The 24,608-nt window shown below is 61.4% G+C and overlaps 1 protein-coding gene across 3 annotated transcripts; it reads left to right on the forward strand.

Moving 5' to 3' along the window:
* Positions 1 to 275: 275 nt before the first annotated feature.
* TMCC2 (transmembrane and coiled-coil domain family 2) lies at positions 276 to 24,321 on the forward strand. 3 transcript variants are annotated; one of them, XM_082296255.1, is made up of 5 exons: positions 276 to 537; positions 8,225 to 8,731; positions 21,101 to 22,035; positions 22,277 to 22,412; positions 23,066 to 24,321. In XM_082296255.1, exons 1-5 carry the CDS (start codon positions 373 to 375, stop codon positions 23,375 to 23,377), a joined length of 2,055 nt encoding a protein of 684 aa, XP_082152381.1. In that variant the 5' UTR covers positions 276 to 372; the 3' UTR covers positions 23,378 to 24,321. The 3 variants fall into 3 exon arrangements, with proteins under 3 accessions (XP_082152381.1, XP_082152383.1, XP_082152382.1); XM_082296257.1 differs by lacking the exons at positions 276 to 537; positions 8,225 to 8,731 and adding an exon at positions 15,935 to 16,053; XM_082296256.1 differs by lacking the exons at positions 276 to 537; positions 8,225 to 8,731 and adding an exon at positions 17,292 to 17,657.
* The last annotated feature ends 287 nt before the right edge of the window (positions 24,322 to 24,608 follow it).

Raw genomic sequence — 24,608 nt, forward strand, 5'->3', positions numbered from 1 at the left:
CGCGCCCGTCTCAAGCCCCGCTCCGCCTCCGCCAATCCCCAGCGGCGGCCCCGCCCTCCGCGCGTCTTCATTGGTTAATTCACCCCGCCAGCACCGCCCCCCGCTCCCTCTTAACCAATCAGCGCGCCGTTCCCCGCCTCCCTCGCGTCACCATTGGCCGTCGGCGCTGTCCGTCAGGCGCGGCGGCGGCGGCGATGCCGGTGCCGGCGGCGGGCGCGGAGCCGCCGCGGCGCGGAGCCGCCGCCCGGCCCGGGCTCGGCGGGGCGGACGGGCCGGGGCCGCGCAGCCCTTGGGCCCCGCAGCGGCCGCCGGGGAGCCGCCCCCCGCCGCGGCCATAGGCGCCCCCAGCGCCGCGGGCACGGCGCTCCCGGGATGAAGCGGTGCCGGTCGGACGAGCTGCAGCAGCCCGAGGAGGATCCCGGCGCCGCGGGGGAGTCGCCCGGTCACGGCGTGATGGAGGGCAAGGCCGGCGAGGCGGCGGCCCCCGAGGCGGGCGCTGTCCCGCCACCGCCGCGCTCCAAGCCCCCCGACCTGAAGGTGAGCGGCGGGAGCATCCCGGTGGGACGCGGGAGGATCCCGGAGGCTCGGCGCGGGGGGGTTCCCGGTGGTGGCCGGTGTGGTGAGATCCCAGCGGGGTCACCGGTGCGGTGGACCCTGGGGGTGCCATCATCCCCACCCCCCCCCGGTCCTACAGGTGTGACCTTGGAGAATGCGGGATGGTTCCTGGATAGGCGCGCTCCCGGATTGGGATGCTCCTGGGAACAGGGTGCTCCCGGATGATGGTACTCCCGGGAATAGGGTGCTCCTGGCGTGGGGGTGCTCCTGGCGTGGGGGTGGTCCCTTTACAGAGATTTTTCTGGGATTAGGATGCTCCTGGGATTGGGACGGTTCTTTTGCGGGGATCCTACTGGATGAGGATGCTCCAGGGATGGAGGCACTCCTGGGACGGGGATGTTGCTGGAACAGGATGCTCCTGGGATGAGGATGCTCGTGGGGTCGGGATGGGGATGGTCCTCGAATGATGCTGGTCCCAGCATGGGGCTGGTCGTGCAGCGGGGATACTCCTGGGATAGGGGTTCTCCTGGGATGAAGAAATCCCAGGCTGGGAACAGGGGTTTGGGGGCTGCCCCCCTGCAGAGGGGCTGCGCAGATCCCGGGAAATCCCTGCCGGGAGCGGGGCGGGGTGGGGGGGGAGGCTCCGGGAGGATCCGGGAGGATCCGGTGCTGCGGCACCGGGAAGTGACGGTGTGGAAATGGCCCCGAGGCTGCTCCTGCCGGGCCTCGGGGCTGGGGCCGGTGGATGAGGAGAACAAATCCCGCGGCACCGCAGCGCTGCGGGAGGGACGGAGCCCATCCCGGAGGGGGGGTCCGGCCTGAAATCAGGCACAGAATTCCCCTGGCTTTGGGAAAGAAGCAGCTCCGACCCCCGGCTGCTCAACAGGGTCCCGCTGGCACGGTTTTATCCCGCAGGGATGAATTCCCAGCGTGGAACTTCAGGGTGTGCAGGCGTGGGAATGCCGTGGGCAGAGTGGGATCGGCTCAGAGGCTCCCTGTGCTGGGACGGAGGGGATGCTCCCACTCCTTGGTTTCAAAGAGAGCTGGAAAAAGTGGGAAATGTCCCTGCTCAGCCGTGGGATCCAGGATGGAGCCCCTCGCTGCGTGGCCTAGAAGGTGTCACCGGCGCGGTCAAGGTCACGTGGAAGCCGAGAAGCTTGGCCAGGACTGACAGAAAGGCATCCCTTCCAGAAAGGCAGCCGGGAAATAAAGTCCCTGTTCCCAGAGGAAAACTCGGCTGCTTTGAGCACCAGGAGCCCCATGGCTGCTGGGGGTCACACGTGGGGCCTTGTCCTCGATGTCCCAGCAGCAGCTCCTGCTCCTGAGGCTGCTTTGGGTTTGCTGGTGAGGGGGACAGCCAAGGCCAGGCACATCCATGGGCTGGGAGGCCCTGGCACAGAATTCCCAGAGAAGCTGTTGCTGCCTGTGGATCCCTGGAAGTGTCCAAGGCCGGGTTGGACGGGGCTTGGAGCAGCCTGGCATGGTGGAAGGTGGGGAAAGGAGTGGAACAAGAAGATCTTTAAGGTCCCTCCCCACCCAAACCATTCCATGGTTCTCTGATGCCGTAATTCCGGGATCCATGGGGTTGTGGAGCTCAGGCTCGGTGGCTTGGCACATCCTGGCTTAGCCAAGGTGTTGTTTCCCACCCCTGTCCTTCCTCCGCCCCACCTGGGGCACAGAGGCTCGGAAAGGGCTGGGAATGTGGGGCCAGAGGAGCTGCAGCTTCCCACGGCTGCACCCACCACCCCAAACATTCCAGGGCTGGCACATCCCGCCCAGAGCTCCGGCTCCGCAGCCTCATCCGGCAGCAGCATCCAAGGCCAAACGCCATTGATTTTATCGAGCTGGCTGTGCCACCCTCCCAGTGCTCACCTCTAATGCGTTTGGAGCTCAGCAATTAATTACCTGCATGGAATAAATCCTCAAGCCGGCAGAACACAGGAAGAGCTGGGGCTGGCTGCTGCCCACACCGGGCACTCTGCCACGGCCACCACGAGCCGGCCACTTCACCCCTGCTGCCACAATGAGGGGCATCTTTAATAAATCAGAGTTTTCCTGCCCCAAACCCCCTCTGGAGCTGCTGGTGGGGTGGGTTCAAGCTGGTGCTTGGTCCCCAAACCCACAGACTCCTGTTGCCGTGGATGGGGAAGGATCAGAGGAAACTCTTCTTCCGTGCCAGCTGAAGATGGATTTGAGGTGGCACCCTGGAAACAACAGCCTGCCTCGTGTCACCTCCGTCCCCGCACTCCGGCAGATCCGTGGCAGCTCTGCCTTCCCCAGCCCTGGCTCCAGCTCCTCTGCCGACAGCCAGGGCTCCGTTAGGGAAAAAGAGGGGAAAAAATAAGCTGTGGCCAGGAGCAGAGCTGGTGTGTGGCAGCTCTGCTCAGGAATCCGTTGGTGGCAGGGATTCCTGCGGGAGGGACGGGATCCGTCCAAAACGCTGCAGGAGACTCCCAGCTCCTCGTGGCTGCCGTCCCACCACGGCTCGCTCCCATCCCACTTCCCCTGAGCCAAGGCTTTTCCCTGGATCTCTGTTTTCCCCAGCAGTCTGATCTGGCCCAGGGCTGGAGGTTGAAGCCTGACCTCAGTCCCCTCTCCCAGTTCACGATTTTGGTCTTCACAGCTCCTGAACCCAAAAGCTGGGAGCAGCAGGAGCCCGGAGGCATTGGCCTAAGCTCTGCCCTGTTCCCAGGGCCTGATCCAAGCCCCACATCCGTGGGCAAAAAACTTCTGCAGGGCTTTGTGCAGCTGGGGAGCCTCTCCTGAGGAGGGGGGAGATGAGGGACGAGGGGAGGTCCCACCGCAGGAGCAGCGGGGTTGGGACAGGGGTGGCTGCAGGGGACGGGGTGGAGCTTTAACCTCCCAGTTCCTCCCAGCACATCAATCCCACTCAGCTGGATTATATTTTTGGAGATCCCTTGCTGGGAAGGGATGGATGTGGGGGTGGAGACCTCCGGGTGGGATTCACCATCCCAGCCATGGCAGTGCAGGGAGGATGAGAACTTTCCTTCAGCACGGTCCCTATTCCGAACCCTCGGCGCGTTTCTGTTTAATCCCTGGCACGAACAGTTCCCAGGCGCATTTTGGCGTGGAAAGGACGCTGCCAAGGTGAGCTGGCTCCCCTGTGGCTCCGGGCTCGAGCTGTTGTCAGAGCTGAGCAGAGCAGAGCGATCTCTGGAGCAGCCACATCCATCATTCCCATAGGGAATCGCACTTCCAAAGCTCCCAGGCTGCTGGAAAGGACCTCAGGTGGTCTCCAGCTGTGCAGCTGCACCTCCCGGATCCTCAGGGGCACAGAGCATCCTTCCAGGCTGGATATTCCCTGGAGTTTGTGCCAGGCACAGCCGAGGGCCAAGATCTGAGGGTGGGATGGATGCTCGGCCTTCCCAGGATCTGAGGATAGGATGGATGCTGGGCCTTCCCTGGATCCAAAGATGGGATGGATGCTGGGCCTTCCCTGGATCTGAGGATGGGATGGATGCTGGGCCTTCCCTGGATCTGAGGATGGGATGGATGCTGGGCCTTCCCTGGATCCAAGGAAGGGATGCTTGGCCTTCCCGGGATCCAAGGATGGGATGCTGGGCCTTCCCTGGATCCAAGGATGGGATGGATGCTGGGCCTTCCCTGGATCCAAGGATGGGATGCTGGGCCTTCCCTGGATCCAAGGATGGGATGCTGGGCCTTCCCTGGATCCAAGGATGGGATGCTGGGCCTTCCCGGGATCCAAGGAAGGGATGCTGGGCCTTCCCGGGCTCCGCTCGGTGCATCCCAGCAGGAACAGGCTCGTGGGGGTGTGGCTTCTCCGTGCCTCTGATCCCAGCCCTCCCAGATCCCATCCCGCAGGATTTCCATCCTTGCTTCCCACCAAATCCCGGCTCTCAGCATCCCCGCAGAGGCGGCAGCCATGGCAGAGGCCGCCCGCTGGTCGCTCCCCCAGGGGCACAGCTGGCACAGCTGGCACAGCTGGCAGCAGAGATGCCACCCGCAGATGCCAGCTGGGATCCGGAGCTCACAGGGATCTGCACCCCCTGGGCAGGGCATTCCCTGCTACTCCTGAGAGCATTCCCACACCTGAGCAGTGAATCCCGATATTCCCCAGAGCATTCCCACACCTGGGCAGTGAATTCTGTGTCATTCCTCAGAGTATTCCCACTCCTGAGCTGTGCATCCTGATATTTCCAAGCATTCCCACACCTGGCCAGTGCATCCCAATATTCCCAAGCATTCCCACTCCTGGGCAGTGATTTCTGCGTTATTCCCCAGAGCATTCCCACTCCTGGGCCGTGCATCCCGATGTTCCCCAGAGCATTCCCACACCTGGGCAGTGAATTCTGTGTCATTCCTGAGAGCATTCCCACTCCTGGGCAGTGAATTCTGCGTTATTCCCCAGAGCATTCCCACTCCTGAGCCGTGCATCCCGATATTCCCCAGAGCATTCCCACTCCTGGCCAGTGCATCCCGATATTCCCCAGAGCATTCCCACTCCTGGGCAGTGATTTCTGCGTTATTCCCCAGAGCATTCCCACTCCTGGGCCGTGCATCCCGATATTCCCCAGAGCATTCCCACTCCTGGCCAGTGCATCCCGATATTCCCGAGCATTCCCAGCTCCGGGTGCCCAGCATGACTAACGTTTGTCACATGCCGGTGCTCTCGCGCTGTCCCCGGGAGCAGCAGCGCCTGTGGGGGAGTTCTTTCTTTGCCATTTCACAACATCCCCGCGTTTTCAGCGGGAGGAGCGGCAGCTCGGGATGCTCCGAGGGACGGGGCTGAGCCGGGCTGTTTGTCCCCCCTTGGGGACAGCCCTGACCCTGTCCCCCCGCCTGCCTGGGGGTGCTGGCTGGTGGCCGGACCCTCTTGGTGCTTCCAGAGGAGAATCAGCTGGAGAAGCAGCAGCAGGACCGGGAACCCCACCCAGGATCTGCCAGGATCCTGCTGCTCTTTGGGGGCTGTGGCCTCGCCCCCGTGCCCTAAAATATGGAATGCTGAGGGGTGGGATGGGGTGGGAAGGGATGAGGCTTCCCCACGTGTTTGTGTTGTTCTCCGAAGAGCTGCAGAGCCTTGGCTGGAGCCTCTGGGCGGGCCGGGGATGTAAATAATGAATAATTAATAATTAATAATCCTAACCATCGAGCAGGATTTCGCAGCTTGGGGCCGAGCTGGAAGGTCGTGGCAACCAGATCCTCTCCTCGTGTGTCCGTCTGAAAGCCGAGGAGGGGGGTTTGGGTGCGGGGCAGAGGTGGGGAATGTTCAGAGAGGAGCTGGGAGGTCTCAGGCTGAGTGGCAGCAGCAGGAAAAGCACCCTGGAGAGCCTGGCACGGCCAGGTATTGCCAAAGAGTCCCGAACCCTCATCCAAGTGCCAGTTTTCCTGCAAGATATCCCGGGTTGGGCTAAAATGGGATTTTTCCAGCTCTTCTCGGTGCAGTGGGACCTGGAGCAGGGGCTTTGAAGTCCATAAAAACGAGTCCCCAGCACCAAGCAGCAGAGCGTGGCTGTGCCAAGGAGAGAGTCCAAAGAAATAAAGATATTTTTGGATTCCCCTCGGTGTTTCACAGCTGAGCAATTAAGCTGTGTCCATTGCCTCGGTTATTAAGCAATGGCTGTTCCAAAATAGCCTCTGCTCCGAGCCACGAGCGGTTGCGTGCCAGGAAAATGCCTCTGCTTGGGAAGCACAGGAATATCCTGGGAAAACACGAGAAAACAGAGCTTTTGGAGCAGCAAAGGACTCGTTTGTGGCCACCACTCCCGGCCCTTCAATGCAGACCCACTCTGAGCTTGCCAAGCTGTTGATGGAGCAGCAGAGCTGGAATCCCTCCTTGCTTCCCTCCTCTTTCCCATGCAGATCCCGTGCCTGCCGAGCCCCTGAAAGCCTCTTTCAGGAAAACTTGGAAAGGGCCTGAGGAGAGTTTGTTGGGAAAGGTGAATTTCTGATGGAAAAGGTGAATTTCTGTTGGAAAAGGTGAATTTCGCTCGGGAGGAGCTGTTGGACCGAGGAGCCCTGAGGGCATCTGGCTCCCACCTCCGAGCTGCTGCTGCCAGGAGGGGGAGAAATCTGCCCTCCTTTCCTGCCAGCTCCGCTTTTAGTTGGTTTTCATCTCCCTCGGGGAAGGGAGTTGGTTGTTTCTTTTCACTTGGACCTTCTGCAGCTCTGGCTGTGCCTCTGAGGGGTCTGCGGTGCCCTCGATGGGAGGAATCTGGGGGTTTGGAGTTATTACCTCTCCAATGCTGCCTCTGTTTCCATAGAGACCCTATAAATAGAATAAAATTTAAATGGTTATTTCCTCGAGAAGCGAATCGGCACCGGAGATTTGTTATGTATTTCCTAGGAAAAGCCTAAAAGGACAGAGATTTGCGTTGTGAGTGGCTCAGGGAAGGATGAAAGGCTTTGCCTGCGGAGTTTGGGGACACAGGATCCCGTTGCTGATCCCTTGTCAGTGTTCTGGGTGTGGTGAGAATGGTGGATTCAGACTTTGTTTGGGATTTTTGGGAGAAGGAGCCCGTTCTGTGTGGCCATGAGCTCCTCCTCTGTCTGTAGCTCCTGGAGGTCAAGTCTGGAATGTCACAGCTTTCCCAAAATCTGGAGTTTTTCCCGAGTATCTGCTGGGGCTCTGAGGAGCTCCCGGTTCCTGCTGGTTTGGGAGCAGGAATAAACGGGAACAGCATCCCTGGGGACAGTCCCTGCTGCAGGAAAGTGGAGGTGAGGTGGCCCCAGACGTCAGCAGGGTCAGGACTGGCGTCCTCACAGGGTGGTGACTCCAAAAGCAGGTCAGGATCGTGCCTTGTGATCCTCCAGCTCCTGCCAGAGGCTGCTTCAGGAGGGAGAGGATTTTTTCTTATCCCAAATCGTTGATTCGCTGCCTGGGAGCCGTGCTGGAGCAGGGATCTGGGCTGTGGGATGCGCTGAGCCCTTCGGAGATGCTGGAAGTTGCTGTCCCTGATCCACCTCACAAAATCTCCCGGGATGTAAATCTGGGTGTTCCAGTGGAACCCTGGCCGGGCTGACCCGGCCGTAATCGGGAGCAGGATCTGTTCCACCATCCATATTCATGACTTGGCCGCCGCCGGATTCCCGGGAGCCTCCCGTGTGTTTCCTGGGAATGTGGGAGCCGGCCCTTGGGAAAGGGAGACCTGGGGGTCCTCAGGGGAGCAGCGTGTCCCCGTGTCCTGCTGGAAACCAGTGGCTGCCCAGTTTGGACTGGATTTGGTGGCACAGGGCCACCAGCTGTGGTTTCACGCCTGGGGGGAGAGGCCAGCCGTGGGCCATGGAAAATCCCACAGGGAAAAGCCCCTTCCTGGAGCTCATGTCAGAGAGCAGCTGGAACGCCAGCCCGAGCCAGCCCAAACCACCACGCTCTGTGGGGTCATCAAATGGCCACTAACACTTTGTATTTCCAATATTTCCACTAATACTTCGCATTTCCGAGCACTAATATTTATTATTTCCAACATTCCCACTCATATTTCATACTTCCCATGTAAACATTCCCATCCTACAACAAGTGCTGGCAGCAGAGCTGCAGTTCCCTTCCACGGATCCCTCTGGGCTGCTCCAGGGGGTCCCCAGAGCCCTCTGGAAGCCTCGGAGCTTTGATTTGGGCTCGGGGCTCGTGTGGGCACCGTCGGCGGGGCGCTGCTGGGTAACAGGAGCCGTTCCCTCCCTTCTCCCGCAGAAAATCCAGCAGCTCTCCGAGGGCTCCATGTTCGGCCACGGCCTGAAGCACCTTTTCCACAGCCGCCGGCGCTCGCGGGAGCGGGAGCAGCAGAACTCGCAGGACTCGGGGCCGCCGCCCCACGGCGCCTCGGACCACGAGTCCCCGGACGAGAAGGAGCGCTCGCCGGAGATGCACCGCGTGTCCTACGCCGTGTCCCTGCACGACCTCCCGGCCCGGCCCACCGCCTTCAACCGCGTGCTGCAGCAGATCCGCTCGCGGCCGTCCATCAAGCGCGGCACCAGCCTGCACAGCGGCAGCCGCCGCGCCAAGAGCGGCTCCCTGGAGCCCCAGAAGGGCAGTCCCCACCTCGGGCGCAAGGCCCCCCAGGACAGCGGCCTCACGGCCATCCTGCATCAGCACCAGGGCAGGCCCAGGTCGTCGTCCACCACGGACACGGCCATCCTGCTGGCCGAGAGCGGGGCTGTCTACCTGCTCACCGAGGACACCGAGGGCCTGGCGGATAAGGTAGGGGTGAGGGGGTGCTGGGGGGGTTTGTCCTGGAGGGAAGGAGGGTCTGGGGGGATTTTCTGGCTCTCTGTATTTCCCTGAGGGGCAGTGAAGCCGGGGTGGGGTTGGGCTCTGCTCCCACAGAACGGTGATGGGACAGGAGGATGTCACCTCAATCTGTGCCTCAAGAGGTTTGGGTTGGACATCAGGAGGAATTTCTTCCTCTGAATAGTGATTAGATGCTGAAAGGGCTGCCCAGAGAGGTTTGGAGTGCCCGTCCCTGGAGGTGTCACCTGGACGTGGCACTCGGTGCTCAGGGTGGGGGTCGGGCACAGCTTGGACTCGATGATCCTGGAGGGGTTTTCCAACCTCAGTGATCCTGGGATTCTGTGGCTGCACCGGGGTTAGGGGGGCACGAGGACAGAGCAGGGAGCCAGGTTGGGCTGGGTGCAGAGCACCCCAGAATTCCATCGGGATGAGGTTGTCCCTCAGGGCAGTGCTGGTGGCACCGGGCAGTGGTGGCAGCCCCTGGGAACCACTCGTGTCTGGAGCTGCTGGAATTGACGCTTCTCTTGTGGGGAATTGAAGGCAAGGACAGAATTCCCAGAGTGGGATTTGAGGGAGAGAAAAAAGGGCCTGGCACGACTCTGTTCCCATGGGATGGGGCGGTCCAGAGGCGCGTCCAGAGTTCAGCCAGGCGGCTGCGATTTGGTCCCATCCCAAGTGATTTTGAAACCAGGCTGGTGGACAGGATGGTGTTTCCATCTAGTGTTTAGTGCCATTAATTATGCAACAGCCCAATTAGCACTCGCTGGGTTCCAGGGACAGGCAGTGGGAGGTGCTCTGGGAGCCGGGGAGATTGTCCCTGTTGGCTTCTCCCCTTGGCCTTCAGAGCTCGGGGGGGTTCCACACCCTGCAGCTGCTCCCTGCAGCTCTCAGGGCTATGAGGAACCTTCTTTTTGTGTTTTTACTTCACCCGAAAGTCCCAGCAGGGAATTGGCAAAGCTCGGGATGGGGAGATGGCCAGGCAGGCTCCGGCAGGGACGTGGGAATCGTGTCCCAGAGGATAAAAATGTCTCTGTACCAGCAGCTTTCCAAGGAGCTGCCCAGAATCTCCTCTCCCCACTTCGCTGTGAGCAAATCAGGGCACCCCAACCCTTCCCTGGCAGTTCCTGCTCCTCCCCTCTGGAATGTCCCACCCGGATAAAGCCATGCAGCGGCGTCAGGTTGGTCATTTGAGCATCCGAAGCCAAAATTCTTCCCTCGTGGCCTCCTCTGGGGTGTAGCCCGTGGCACTGCCTTGCCAGGATCCCAATCCCACTGGGATTATGGCCAAAGCTTCGATCCCGCTGGGGCAGAAGCGTCCAGAGGGAGGAAGAGCAGAGCAGATCCAAGTCCGCTCCCGGAGCAGCACAGAAAGGGGATGAATAATTAACTGCATATGACACAAAGAGTAATAAGAAGAGAGCCAACACCTTTGTGAGGCAGTGGAAAAATGACTTATTTAGAGAAACACGAGCCGTGTGATATTCCCGTGCCGGATTATTTTTCCAGGAGCCCTCAGGAAGCCCTGAGCCTGCTGCCTGCAGCAAACCAGCTCCTTTTCCTCAGGGATGGCTGGGTGGCTCCCAGAGTGGGGGCTTGGCATCATCCCTGCCTTGTCCCCTGGGATCTGGCACCTCCTCCCTGTTTCCCCTCCCTCTGGAAGCCCCACGGGAGCCGTTTCCCCACCCCCCCCCCCACACACACACAAATTTCATGCTGGATTTTCCACCCCTTCCATGAGGAGCAGACGCTGGATGGATCCCTCGTGGGATGGCTCAGCCTCACCAAGTGCTTTTGGGACAGCTGTAGATTATTCTTTATTGCTTTTAATTTTTTTTTTTAAATTAATTAACTGAGTTCCTGCAGTTCTCCCTTCTCCTGCACTGGTTCCTCACCCTATGGACCCTGCCAGGGCCTGGCACACAAAAATTCTTCCCCCTTGCACCCCCTAATTGCCCCCAGGAGCAGCCTGTGGTGACAGGGGACAGCCAGAGGGGCTCGAGGGGGTCAGTGGGACCATGAACAGTCTGGGATTTTGGTGCTGGGTGCCAGTTCTGGCTGGGGTTTGTGGTTTACCCCAAAAGCAGCACTGCCAAGTGGGTCACCCCCTCCTGGGGTCCCCTTCTTGGGGACCAGCCTTCCTTTTTTTGTGATTTTGTGATTTTCCCCCTCCCCAACCTTCCACCCCTCCCCGTGCCCACCTTGTGCTTGCCGAAAGCTGGGGGTGAGTTTGGGGTGAGCCGGCCATGCCCTGGCTCCCGCTGGCAGTGGCGACCAAGGGTTTGGGTGCCAGCTCTGCTCCAAGGGCCGTGTGGTCAGAGAGTGCCTGCGGGTTCCAGCAGCCGGGAGCATCCCTGCACCCCAAACACCCTCTCGCTCCCCCGTGTGCCACACGGAGCTCCTCGGCGTCGGGAGCACCCCAAACACCCGCACGGAGCGCGGCTCTCGTTCGCCCGAAGGTGGCGGCCCGTTTGGGGCGTACCCGCCGCGTCGGGAGCAGCGTGCGGCCGCTGCCGGTGCTCCCCACGGGGCCGTGCTCGCGGCACGTGTGACGGTGGCACCGCTGGGGCCGGCGGAGGCGGCGGCAGGGACGGCGCACGGCGCCGGGAGCGTGCTGGGGAGCTTTCTCCTGATCTCGCTAATCTCCTGCTGGTGACCCGCCAGGCAGAGGCGGGCTCACGGGAATTAGCGGCTGCAGCGGCCGCCGAGGCCCCGGCGCGGGCAGCAGCGGCCGGGGGTGTCCCCACAGCCGGGGCTCGGTCCGGTGCTGGCGGGGCAGAGCATCCCCGGGGGACCGCGGTCCCCGGCGGCGCGGCCGGAGCTGGAGCGGGGCGGCCGCGGGGTGCTGTGCCTGGTGCTGCCGGGGAGCTGCACGGACTGCGGGGACTGCGGCATGGTCCACGTCCAGGTGAGCCCCGCCTGGGCACCGGGGCCCCGCGGGGGGACGGGCGGCGCGGGGGGAGCGGCGGGGCCGGTGGCCGTTAGAGGGCGGCGTTACCGCAGCGGGGCCGCTGTCCTGCTGTCCGGCTGTCCTGCTGTCCGGCTGTCCTGCTGTCCGGCTGTCCGGCTGGCCGGCTGTCCGGCTGTCCGGCTGTCCTGCTGTCCGGCTGTCCTGCTGTCCGGCTGTCCTGCTGTCCGGCCGTCCGGCTGTCCGTGCGCGCTCCCGGCCGCCCTTTCCCCGCGTCCCCGAGGGGTGGATCCGTCACAAGTGTCACGAGTGCGAGTGCTCGGCTCTGGACCCGCCGAGTGTCCCCCGCGGGCTGCGAGGGGCCGGACCCCGGTCGGGCTCGCTGCCCTCGGTGTCCCTTGGCAAGTGACAGCGCCAGCTGCCACCGCCGGCCGTGTGCCCCCTCCGTGCCCCTCCCGGAGCAGATGCTTCTCCTGTGAGGCACTGGGGGGACAGGGGAGCAGGGGGGGCTTCCTGCCACACCTCAGGGTGGCTCCTGAGCTGTGAGCCACCCGTGTTTATGGGATCACAACCCAAGAGTGCCGTTCCCCTGCTCCAGTCTCCTCTCTCTGTGCCCCTGTCCCTGCTCCAGCCCTGCAGGAGAGTGTCCACAGTGTCCTGGGGCTCTCCAGGAGAGTGTCCACAGTGTCCTGGGGCTGTGTGGACCTGTCCCTACAGCCCCAGCCCCGCTGTCGTTCTGCCTCAAGGGCATCAGCCCTCGGGACACAGGGCGGGATTCATCCCGCTAAATTTAGATTCCCCCCGGGTCAGCGGCTATATCAGGGCCAGACGGATTACAGGGAGCAGGGAGAAACCCGGAGTCTCTGAGCACCCACCCCGGGGTGGCCGTGGCCCGTGGGGACAGAGGGGTTTGGGGTGGCCGGGAGGCTGCGGGATGGCTCAGGGATGTCAGGGAAAGTTCACGTCCCCTGCTCAGGCCTCTGCTCCCTGCCTGGGGCACGTCCAGCTCGGCCCTGGCTCCCTCCGGCCCTCCTGGCATCCAACCGCCGTCGGTTCCAGGGGGAGGATGTGGTTTCTGCCTCCTCCAGCTCCAGTTACCTGGGCTCGGTCAATAACTGGGACAGGGACAGGGACTCTGGCCCCACATCTAAGCCAGACAGAATTTTCCCAGGCAGGAGTTTTCCCTCGCTTGCTGCCTCAGTTTCCCCAGCTGGAATCCAGAGCCAACTCATCCATGAGTTTGGTGAAGTGTCTTGGATCTCCTCAGGAGGATTTTCTGGCAGATCCTCCCCTCCCACCCAAATTCCCGGCGAGTTCTGCTGTTCAAATCCCAGGGAAGGAGGTGAAACAGGCAAAAGGGAACAGAGGGAGTGGTGTAAAGCTGCCCTTCCTGCACCCCCCAGCCCCCAGGACATCCCTTTGGCACCCGGATCCCAAGGGGGTGATCTGGGGAGCACCAGGGTGAGGAGACCCTACAAGTGCCAGGGGGTTTTTTTTGGGAGGGAACTCCTGACCTGGGCTGCAAATGGAATCAGGTGTGAGAGTCCAGGTGAGCTCCCACTTCCCACTTCGCGCTTCCCACCTCCGTCTCCCCACGTGTGGCAGGGGAAGGAGTCCGTGAGCCAAGGCTGGGAGCTCGTTCCCCGCAGTCATTCCCGCGCTCCCGCTGGGATGGCGCTTGCGGGAGCGCTTTGGAACGAGCAGATAATAGCTGGAAAGACAAAGACACCCGAGATTGCTGCTTAATTAATTCAGGAGGAGAAGAATATCAGACTCGGGTACTGATTCACCCCTCAGCGAAGAAGACATCGTGTTCCTCAGCCTCGGTGACATATGGCTGTTGATTGCAGCCCACCAGCAGCTCCCGCTCCCGGCAGGCAGCGCCGCGATCCCGGGGGATTTGGGGGTGGATGCCCGGGGTGCTGGGCAGGATTTGGGGCGCAGGGTTTGTGTCCACACCGTGATCCCTCCAGGCCATTCCTGCTGCTCTGGGCTGGGAGCGGGATTTGGCTCCAGAGTGCGGATGAGGGTCCTGTTTGTGAGTCCTCACCTTGCTGAGGCTGCGGCTCGGCCTCTCCCTGCTTCTGCCTCAAATCCTCCGTGCAGAAGCTCCCAAAAATCCCCCCCAGTTGCACAAACCCTGCTGGAGGTGCTGGGTGGATTCAGAGCTGTGTCACCCAGTGAGTGCTGGAGCTCCCGGGGTTACTCCCTCTGGCAAAAACAACAGCGGGAATTCTCCCAAATATTCTCCAAGCACAGGCAGGGCCCTGAATGGCTTCACCCACGATGGGGGGGCACCGAATTGTCCCTTCAGAGGCGTCCCTTGCTGTGACCTGTGAGCCCAGGGCACAAGGGACGGTGCCCACCTTGGAGGATGTGGTGTGGAATTAGGAAATGCCGGGTTTGGCGTGGCGTGGACGGGCACGGAGGCACAGGAACTTCCCAAGGGAGAATCCCGAGATCTTTCCAGCTGTACAACCACTCTCCACCGAGTGCCCTGAGCCCTGTGGGATGGTGGCACCATCCCAGCTCCAACAGGGACCGGGAACGGCTGTTTGTGTTTGTTCCCTTTGGGAAGCAGCCGGGCCCGCAGCGCTGGCAGTGCTGTTTGTTCTCCCGGCACAGTCGGAGGATTGGGATCGGCCCCGTGGCTCCCAACCTGTTCCTGCTCCCCTGGGCTCCCCCCCAGCCTGTGCTTCTCGTTCTTGGCTGCGAATCCTTTGTCCCTCGGGCTCCTCGGCCATGACAGAGGGAGAGGATCCGGCTGCTTCCCGCAGCTCCGGCCCCGCAGGAGCGACCCTCCCGAGTCCTGCCCCGGGAAAAGGATTCTGCTCTTAAATTCTCTGCTGGGCATCTCTGTGAGTATTCTCCCCCTCTGCTCCCCTTTCCAGATTCCAGATTCCCAGATGTGGGATGTGCAGGGATAAGGGGTGAAGAGCAGGGCGGTACCTGCGGGAGGAGGCCAAGAAGCTGCTTGCTCCAGACGCCAAATCCACTCAGGAATGGGATGCTAAGGAGCGCTGGATTTGGCAGATCTTCACCTCTGTCATCATCCCAACAATCCAGATGCAGTTTTCCCAGCCCATTCAAGGAGGGTTTTCCTGCTGGTTTTAATTCCCACTTCTCTGTGTCAAGCCCAGCCCCAGGGAAAGCAAAGCCCAAGCCCCAGGTCTGCCCTGTGCTCGTGTGGCAGCAAAAGGGGACCCGTCTGGGGCTCAGCCCAGGACTTGGTAGCTGGATCCTGCACTGCCCAGCACCAGCACACACCAAATCTGCCGGGATTCTGTGGAAAATCCAGGGATTTCCTTCACATGGGAGCTGGCATTTGTTTGTTTGTTTATTTATTTATTTATAAATTTGCCTCGTACAGTCAGGCCTGAAAAACAGCTGCGGGGGGTAAGGATGCTGGGGTGTCTGACACCAACCTCTGGGGTAATTCCCTTGCAGAATTCCCATTTTTCCCATGCCGGGAAGGGTTTTGCATCCTGTGGAAGGGAGTCTGTGCCCTTGGCAGGGGAGATGCTGCCCCGCTGCTCCACCTCGCTGGGCTGGGGAGATAACCAGCGACGTTCTTTGTTGTTTGCAGTGATTTGTTGGCCTTCCCCTCGTGCTGGGGAGCTGGGAGCAGGTGTTTTCCTGGGAATCCAGCACCCAAGGTCCCCAGTAAGGCACAGAAATGCTCTCCAGGGCTCGTTGCAGCATTCTGCCTGCACGGGCTCTTCCTGAGCATCCCTGCCTTTATCAAGTCCTCACTCCATCAGCCTCCTCTGGGAAATTCCTGCTCCTCCCTCCTTCCCCAAGGCCAGGGACAGGCCAGGCAGGGTTTGTGGGGGGCTCTGAGCTGGCAGGGGGTGTGGGGGACATCACAGTTCCCCCTAGGATGAGCGAACCGCTCACTTCCCAGCCCCTGGCAGCCCCAAAAACCACGGCGGGAAGCAGATGGGCTGCAGGGCCGGCCCCAGCACCTTCAAGAGGGAAATGGAAAGCAGGAAGGGTGCTTTCCACAGTGTCCTGTGCAGCTGGGTCATTTTCCTGCCCTGCTGAGACAGCAGAAGAGCGATGGGAAGTGACCTCTGCCTCCTGTGCTAAAAGGAGAAGTGATGATGCTATGGCAGCCACCAAAGCCACGCTGAGCGGCCCCGGTCATCTGCCCCGAGTCATGCCAGAGGCATCCACGGCCCGGGGCTTGGCCGGGCAGCTCAATCCACCCCCTGGGATCAGAGGGATGGGCCAGGAGCAGCGCCTGCCCACCAGAGAGCCGAGGAGCCCCGGCTGCTCCCGGGGGCAGCGCTGCGGTGTCACCGCCCGGCCCCCGCGGCTCCGTGTGGCACCGGCAGGGAGCTCTGCCACGTCCTCACCCTGCCCTGGCACGGCTGAGCACCGCATGGTAGGCACGGCTGGGCTCCGGGCTGAGTTTACCAGGGAATCTTGTGTTTCCCGGTGCCCGTGGGGATGGACGGGATCGCGGCCGCGGGAGCTGGGGCTGGAAGGGGATGAGGATTTTGGTGCCTGGCAGCTTCACATCGAGCATTGGGCCACGCCATGCTGCTCCAGCTCTGCCTTGTGCCCGTCCTGTGGGGAGGGCACGCCGGGCACAGGCACCAGCGCTGCCGCGGAGGGCCTGGCAGTGCTGGGGGGCTGAAGGCAGCACAGCTCGGGGTGCACCCAAAGTGCCAGGCTGCACTGCCAGGGCACGGATGGGTGCGGGGACAGCCCGGCAGGCGATGGCAGCGCCAGGCTGAGCGGGGCCCGGCTGTGGGAGCAGCACGGGCGTCCCCATTAACCATGGATCTGGGTCACGGGCAGCTCCTGGGTCCGGCTTGCACCATTCAAAGGGCGCCTGCAAACGCTTCCTAAGCTGCTGTTGGGGTTTTTTTTGAGGAATAACTAAAGCAGAGAGCGGCGAAGGAGCCGGGCTCAGCCAGCCCGCTGTCCTTGGCCACAGTGGGTTTGAGGTTTCAGACACGCTGAGGACTTTGCTGTGGCTCAGCACAAGCTCTGCGCTTCCATTCTGCTTCCCCGAATTGCTCAGACACCAGCCCTGCTCCGTGCAGGTCTGGGCTGAGTCAAACACTCAGCTCAGGTCCCCTTCTTGGTGCCTCCCCAGCTCCTCTGGCCTGGCAGAAACGCAGCCGAGCCTGCTCGGGGCCATCCCTCCTTGCTTTCCATCTGTCCTGTTTAACGTCTCCGGAGCCGCTGTGAATCTCCACACCGCTGTCTGGGCAGTGGCTGGATGTGTTTTCTGTGCCGGCTCTGTGGCACAATGGGGTCAGTGCAGCCTTTCCCTTCCCACTCTCGTGGGGTGACAGGGACAGATCCAGGTCCGGGTCCAGGACACCTCCTGGTGCTGGCACGAGAGGCCAATTCCCGGCTTTTAACTCCCTCAGGCTGCCCAGCTCCTTGCTCGATGATTGGATTTTTTCCCCCGGCTGTTTTCCACTCGCGTTTTTCTTTTCTGGATGCCTCCCCCTGCCTCTCCCAGGCTTTTCTGTCCCGCTCTGTGTCACAGCAGATGACACCAGCCCGTGCCGACCTCCTGCGTCAGGGCACAGGCAGCGTATGGGGCTGGAGGCGTATGAATATCCCGGCACGGGGACGAGGGGGGTTTTGCGTTACAGCCCTGAAAGCTGCGCTCGCTGCGAGCTGTAAACAGCTCGGGCAGATTTCCTGAGTCGGCAATCCCGCCGGAGCCAGCGCCTCCGTCCCTGCGCGCCGGGAACGCGCCGGGAGCGCTCCGGGAACGCTCCGGGAACGCTCCGGGAACGCGGGGCCAGCCCTGACGGGGTCTGCAGGAAGCTTCTACTCCTCCTCCCTCCGTGCTGCTCCCCCAAACTTCGCTGCCATCCGCTGCTGCCTTTCCCAGCCGGGAATCCTGCCATGGCAGCCGGCACTGCCCGGGCAGCGCTGCCAGCCTTGGGGACACCGCGGGGACACGGCCGGGCAGCCCACGCCAACTAGCCCTGGGGCACCCCAGCCCTGCCCGCCATGGAGGTAGGTCCTGGCAGCTTTTGGGGTTCGGATGAGATGCTGGGGAGGATGGTGATGGGTAGAGAGACCCACGGGGGAATTTTCGGTACCTCCGTTCCTCAGGGAATGAAACCGGGACTGAAACCCCCCCCAGCGCCGCCCGTGCTCGGTGGGAAACTCCAGTGCAGCTGGAAGCCTGAACGTTAATCCCTGCGTTATGTAAGGAAAATTATTGTCAGACTGGGAATGAGGAGGGAGCTGCTGCCAGCCCGCTGTGCCCAGCCAGGGGTGGCACAGAGGGGGACACGGCGCTGCCGGCCCCGGGCGGTGCCGCGGGCTCGGAAGGAGGGTGGGAAGTGTGAGTCAGGGCTCCTGCTGCTATTTTCAACACCTGAGGTGGGTCTGGTGGGAATAACAGCTCGGCTCGGCTCGGCGCAGGGCTGGGAGCCTGTGTGGGGACGGGGACAGGACGGTGTCCCCGGTAACGCCGGGCGGTCCCCGGCTCAGAGGATGCTGTGCTGGAAAAGTGCTCTGAGGAGCAGGGGCCACATGAAATAACTGCCCCAAAATCCCCCTCCCCACGTCCCCCACACACCTGCGTTTCTGTGCTGGCCGTGGCCTCTCCCCAGTGGCCACCAAGTGCCTCGGGCACGATGACACTTGTGCTGCGGAGCTGAGAGATCAGGGCAGCAGCTCCCTGGATCTGCCCTGGATTTGGCATCTCTCGACAGCTCGGTGGCACCCGTTGTTGTTTTTTCTATGCTGGAAGGTGCCCGTGGTCCTTCCCACGGCTGTTTTGTCCCTGTGATGGATTCCAGCCAGGAATCACGGTGGCACTTTGTAGGGTGAGTCCTCGCTCGGGGCGGATGCGGCCACGGCTCATCCACGGCGCTTCCCAGTGGGCTGCAGGGCATGGAAAACAGAGCAGTTCCGGGGGTGATGTCAGCGCCTCCAGGGCTTTGCTCTGAACTTTGCAATAATTGTGCAATTTCTGAAGAACGGGGTTAAATCCAGGCGTGGATGTGCTGGGACAGCCACGGCCCCGAGCTGCTCACCTGCCACCTGGGCTCGGTTCCATCCGAGCTGCAGCACCAAGGAACCCAGCATTGCATAATTGTGCCCGGCTGCAGCCCTCTAAGTGCCGTTTGCTCAGCTCATTAGCTCGAGCCTTTTGCCTGTCTCAGCTCTCCTGGGCTCAGCTCTGTTGATAAGAATAATTTCCCTGCCCGTGTCCTGCATTCCTCCCGCATCCCACATCAGCCCCGGCTCTGCCCTTCCCGGCCTGCCTTGGAAAACAAGCGCTGGGAAACATCATTTTCATCGGGCTGTGCCTTCCAGAGGGTTTGCTGCATGTAGGGAAAGTGTGGCTTTCCGTAATCCCCCCGTTAAATCCCCTGCGCAGTCATTTGGGCTGGCTGGGATTTAGCAGGCAGGGCCCGTTAATGCCGCAGGGATCCACATCCAGGCTTTTTTTGGGGGGTTGTTTTCAAAGCCATAACCTGATGTGCCTTTCCCCAGTGTGGCAGAGAGCAGGGGGCAGGATTTGAGCCCAGCGCTGGGTCCCTGCTCCTCCCTACCCATCCTGCCCTCCCAGATGTAATCCTGTGGATAAATCGTGGAATTATGGAGCGGTTTGGGTTAGGAGGGGCCTTAAAACCCATCCAGTGCCACCCCTGCCAGTGGGCAGGGACACCTTCCACCGTCCCAGGCTGCTCCAACCTGGCCGTGGATGCTTCCAGGGATGGAGCAGCCACGGATTCTCTGGGAATTCCAGCCCAGCCCCTGCCCACCCTCCCAGTCAGGAATTCCTTCCCAATATCCCATCTAAACCCCCCGTTTTCCAATCCCAAAGATTGGCTTTACAGAGGGCACCTCCCTCTTTGGAAAGAGGGCTTGAGCAACCTTTCCCCTCCCCTCCCCAGTGGGTGTTTCCCGTTTCAGCCTCTCCAGAGCTGCCTTTTCCTTTGCCACGGTCACTTTTTCCCTTCTCTGCCCAGAGAATTGCACAAAATCTGGGCAAAAAATCTGTTTCCTGCCGTTCCTAATTTCTGCCTCTCGATAAGAAACCAAAACAAAACCCTCCGTGGAGGGCCCAGCCTAAAAATAGCCTGGGAGTGAGGTCTGAAAACCACAAGTTTGTTATGACTTGGATTTTGTTTTTAAAAAATTGCCACTCCAGCCTGAGCCCGTCCAGCTGGGATCGGCCTTTTCCTCTCACCCTCCAGCCCTTGCTCCATCACCGCTGCAGCGAGGAGAGAGGAAAAGCCTTGGGGAGCAGCTTGGGGGAAGCTGAGCTGAAATCCCAACGCCCCCAGACTCCCAGCAGGACACGAACAACAGGGAAAGGAGGAGATGGAAGGGAACAGCAGGGCCCTGGCTTTTCCAAGCCCCTGCTCCAGACGGGAGCGTTCCCAAGCAGCATCTCGAGAGAACATTCCTCCCCTCCTGCAGCCTGCGTTTCCTGGTGATAACGCACTCCCAACGTGATCCCGAAGCATTATCCCTATTAAAGGGTCATTCGGGGAAAGTGGGATGGAAATGAGAAATTATCCAGATCTGCCAAGGGTATTTAACTTTCAAGCAGCTCTTAATTAGAAGCCAGGAGCCATTTACACAACCAGGGGGGGATTTTGCATAAGAATCTGCGTTTAAAACCCAGCAACTGGGAAGATTTAGGGGATTTTTTTTTGGTTGTTTTTCGTTTTTCCCAACTGGGCAAGCAGCATGTCCAGGATGGGGAGCACAAGGCAGGGCCTGGCTTGCCATCCAGGCTCTGCGAATGTGGCTTCAGGCGAGTGATTTCCTCTCCCAAAGCTCCAGTTTTGCCATCTGTGAAATGGAATTTTGGCGTTTGTCCAGATTTCCTGCAGTGGCAGCTGGTGTTTGCAACAGGAGCTGGGCACTGCCAGGTGAGGGAGCTCAGAAAAGCAGAGGAGTCCCTGCAGCTGCAGCGCTGGGAGCAGGAGCTGTTCCCCAGTGCCCCACAAATTGGGGTGAGGGCAGTTTCTCTTGGGCTGGACAACTTTGGGGTGCACCCAGGCTAAAAGCAGGACCGAAATACCTCTGGGTTGCTCGATCCTCGTGCTCTGCGCTGGTCTGGGGGGAGATTTGGTGATGATTCCTGGTTTTCCTCACCCCTTTTCCCTGGCTGGCTGGAGAAATCCCAGTTCCCATCTCTGCACAAGGCGAGGGTGGAAAGGCAGAGTCAGTGGCTGCTCCTTGCCGAAACCCACTGGGAAAATCCAGCCCTGAACTGGCTGCTGTGCTCTTTCACTGCTGTATTCCTGGGATTCCAGCAGCGGTGCCGTGGCTGGGAAATCTCCAACCAACTGGAAAACTCCCCAGCTACTCTGGTTAATTATTCCCCCGCCCAGTTCTCGCCTCTCCCTCTGCATCCCAAGCCCGGTTCCCTCCTGGGGTTTTTCCTCCCTCCCCTGAGCATCCCCCTCCTTTTTCTCCTCCTCCAGCTGGACAAGGGCGACGTGACCACCCTGAACCTGCCCTCGGGCGCCGGGCACGGCGACGCCGACGGCCCCGTGTGCCTGGACGTGCCCGATGGCACCCCCGACCCTCACCGCACCAAAGCCGCCATCGAGCACCTGCACCAGAAGATCCTCAAGATCACGGAGCAGATCAAGATCGAGCAGGAGGCGCGGGATGACAACGTGGCCGAGTACCTGAAGCTGGCCAACAACGCCGACAAGCAGCAGGCGTCGCGCATCAAGCAGGTGTTCGAGAAGAAGAACCAGAAGTCGGCGCAGACCATCGCGCAGCTGCACAAGAAGTTGGAGCACTACCACAAGAAGCTGAAGGAGATCGAGCAGAACGGCCCCTCCCGCCAGCCCAAGGATGTTTTCCGGGACATGCACCAAGGGCTGAAGGATGTGGGCGCCAACGTCCGCTCCAGCATCAGCGGCTTCAGCGGGGGCGTGGTGGAAGGGGTCAAGGGGGGGCTCTCGGGGCTGTCCCAGGCCACCCACACGGCCGTGGTGTCCAAGCCGCGGGAGTTCGCCAGCCTGATCCGCAACAAGTTCGGCAGCGCCGACAACATCGCCCACCTGAAGGACACGCTGGACGACGGGCACCCCGAGGAGGCCTCCCGGGCGCTGAGCGGCAGTGCCACCCTGGTGTCCAGCCCCAAGTACGGCAGCGATGACGAGTGCTCCAGTGCCACCTCGGGCTCCGCTGGTGGCAGCAACTCAGGGGCGGGGCCCGGCGGCTTGGGGAGCCCCAAGTCCAACACGCTGGACAGCCACCACAACAACTTCGACACCATCCTGGAGGAGCTGCGGGAGATCAAGGACAGCCAGTCCCACCTGGAGGACTCCATGGAGGACCTCAAGGCCCAGCTGCAGCGGGATTACACCTACATGACCCAGTGCTTGCAGGAGGAGCGCTACAGGTAGGGACGGGCGGCTGCCAGGGGTGGTGTCACCCGGGGTGGCTCTGTGGGCACCACAAGCCGCTCTCCTGGGCTCATCCAGCCAAGAGACACGGGGAGCTGCAGCCCTCCTCACTGCCAGACCTCCGTGGAGGACCTTGAGATGTTTTCCCACAACCAGGGGAGGGTCAGAGGGGCTGGGTGGTGTCCCCAGTGCCGGGGGGGTGTCGGGGAGATGTCCCAGCCCAGCTGCCCTGCGCAGGTACGAGCGCCTGGAGGAGCAGCTGAACGACCTCACGGAGCTGCACCAGAACGAGATGACCAACCTGAAGCAGGAGCTGGCCAGCATGGAGGAGAAGGTGGCCTACCAGTCCTACGAGAGGGCACGGGACATCCAGGTAGGGCTGTGGGAAAGCTCAGCCACCCTCTGCTACCTCCAGCCACGGGGTGAGGGAGAGACCCTGGGCTGGGAAGGAGGGTGGGGGAATGGGATTCCTTCTCCCAGCAGCCTCCAGGTGAGGTGGTCCCTGCAGTGCTGTCACAGCAAGGAGCAGGTCACTAAACCTTGTCCCCAAAACCAGGCAATCCCAGACTGGTTTGGGTTGGAGGGACCTTAAATCCCACCCAGTGCCACCCCCTGCCATAGGCAGGGACACCTTCCACTATCCCAGGCTGCTCTAAGCCCCATCCAGCCTGGCCTTGGGCACTTCCAGGGATCCAGGGGCAGCCACAGCTTCTCTGAGAATTCCATCCCAGCCTCTCCCCACCCTCACAGGGAGGGATTTCATCCCAAAATCCCATCTGCCGCTGGGAACCCATTCCCCCTTGTCCTGTCACTCCCATGCCCCTGTACACAGCCACTCCCTGCCCTCCTGCTGTGCTCCAGCTGGGTGACCACATCCCAGGGCTGTGACAAGCCACGTGTGGGCCAGCACAGTCCCGCAGCACCCAGCCCTTCCCCAGCCCAGCAGCGAGCCCCGGGGTCCCCGGGGAGGCACCGAACCCCTCCAGGGACACCTCTGGATGCGCTGCCACCGCTGTCCCCCGGCAGGAGGCCGTGGAGTCGTGCCTGACGCGGGTGACCAAGCTGGAGCTGCAGCAGCAGCAGCAGCAGGTGGTGCAGCTGGAGGGGGTGGAGAACGCCAACGCCCGGGCGCTGCTGGGCAAGTTCATCAACGTCATCCTGGCCCTCATGGCCGTGCTGCTCGTCTTCGTCTCCACCATCGCCAACTTCATCACGCCGCTCATGAAGACCCGCATGCGCATCCTCAGCACCGCCCTGCTCGTCCTCTTCCTCTTCTTCCTCTGGAAGCACTGGGACTCCATCAGCTACTTCCTGGAGCACGTCCTGCTCCCCAGCTGATCCGCAGATCCGGGGGGTTTTCGTTTCCCGACGAGGAGAGGGACAGGGGGATGAGGGTCCAAAGCCTTCTCCGCACGCTCGGTTCGGCTGCTTTCCCAGCCCTCCACAGCTGTCACCTGGATCTGGGATCCATCGGCCCTCGGGGATGTTTGGGAAGGGTGGGATGGGGAGCGAGGAGGAGTTTGGGAAGGCACCGGTGATTTCTGGGTTTTTATGAGGGGGTTTTGGGTGGTTTTTTAAAGGTCAGCCTGAAGTCCCTGGGAAGGAGATCTTCTCCAGGGGTCTTCAGTTGGTGGGAAGGATTGAGCTGGACCAAACCTGGCTCTGCAAGAACTCCCAGCAGGGAGAGGAGAGGAGAGGAGACGAGTTCATTGGGGCAGGATTTTCCCTTTCGGCCTGGACAACCAAGGTGGCAAAAAGTCCTGGGACGGAGCGAAAGCGAAGCAGGTGGAGATGGAGGCCGCGGGTCCGGGGCAAACACAGCAGGACACACACGTCCCACCAGCCTCTGCCACACCCAGCACAGCCCAGCCAGGACACAGCCCCGGTGTCCCCACGGGGGGCTGGGCACACCCAGGGCACTCAGCACAGGCACGGGCACCACCCCCCGCGCTGGCTCCATTTCTTGACTTCCCAACTCTTTGGCTTTAGTTGATCCGATCTCTTCAGGGACACCAGGGACTCTTCCAGCCTCTGCCCCGTGTCGTGTGCGTGTGCGTGGTTTTTAATTTAACTCCAGACTCTGTTTCCATTTGTGAATCAAAGCTGGTGGGGCAGGGGGAGGAGGGGGAGCGGCTGCCCCCCAGCCCCCCCAGCCCCACCCCGGAGCACAGCATGCTGTCTCGGGTGGTTCTTAAATTATTTCATACCTATATATTTATGTAATATATCTATACACACACACATATATAAATATATATATAAAATACCTGCACAGCCAGGGCCTCCTCTGCTGCAAACGGGAGCTGCTCCACTCGCTCTGAGGCCCTGAACCGCTTGGCCTCAGGTGAGAATTTGGCCCTAAACCTTTGCCGTGGTGATTCCCAGGGCTGGCACAGGGTGTTTGGGAGGGTTGGGGGTCCCTCTGCTGCCTCCTCTGTGCTCCCAGGGCCAAGCCAAGCCCTCCTGTGACCCCACACAGGAAGGGACCTTAAAGATCAGCCAGTGCCACCCCCTGCCGTGGGACACCTCCCACCATCCCAGGGCTGCTCCAAGTCCCATCCAGCCTGGC

The sequence above is a fragment of the Coloeus monedula genome (genome assembly GCF_965178545.1).
Source record: "Coloeus monedula genome assembly, chromosome: 23".
Lineage (NCBI taxonomy): Eukaryota > Metazoa > Chordata > Aves > Passeriformes > Corvidae > Coloeus > Coloeus monedula.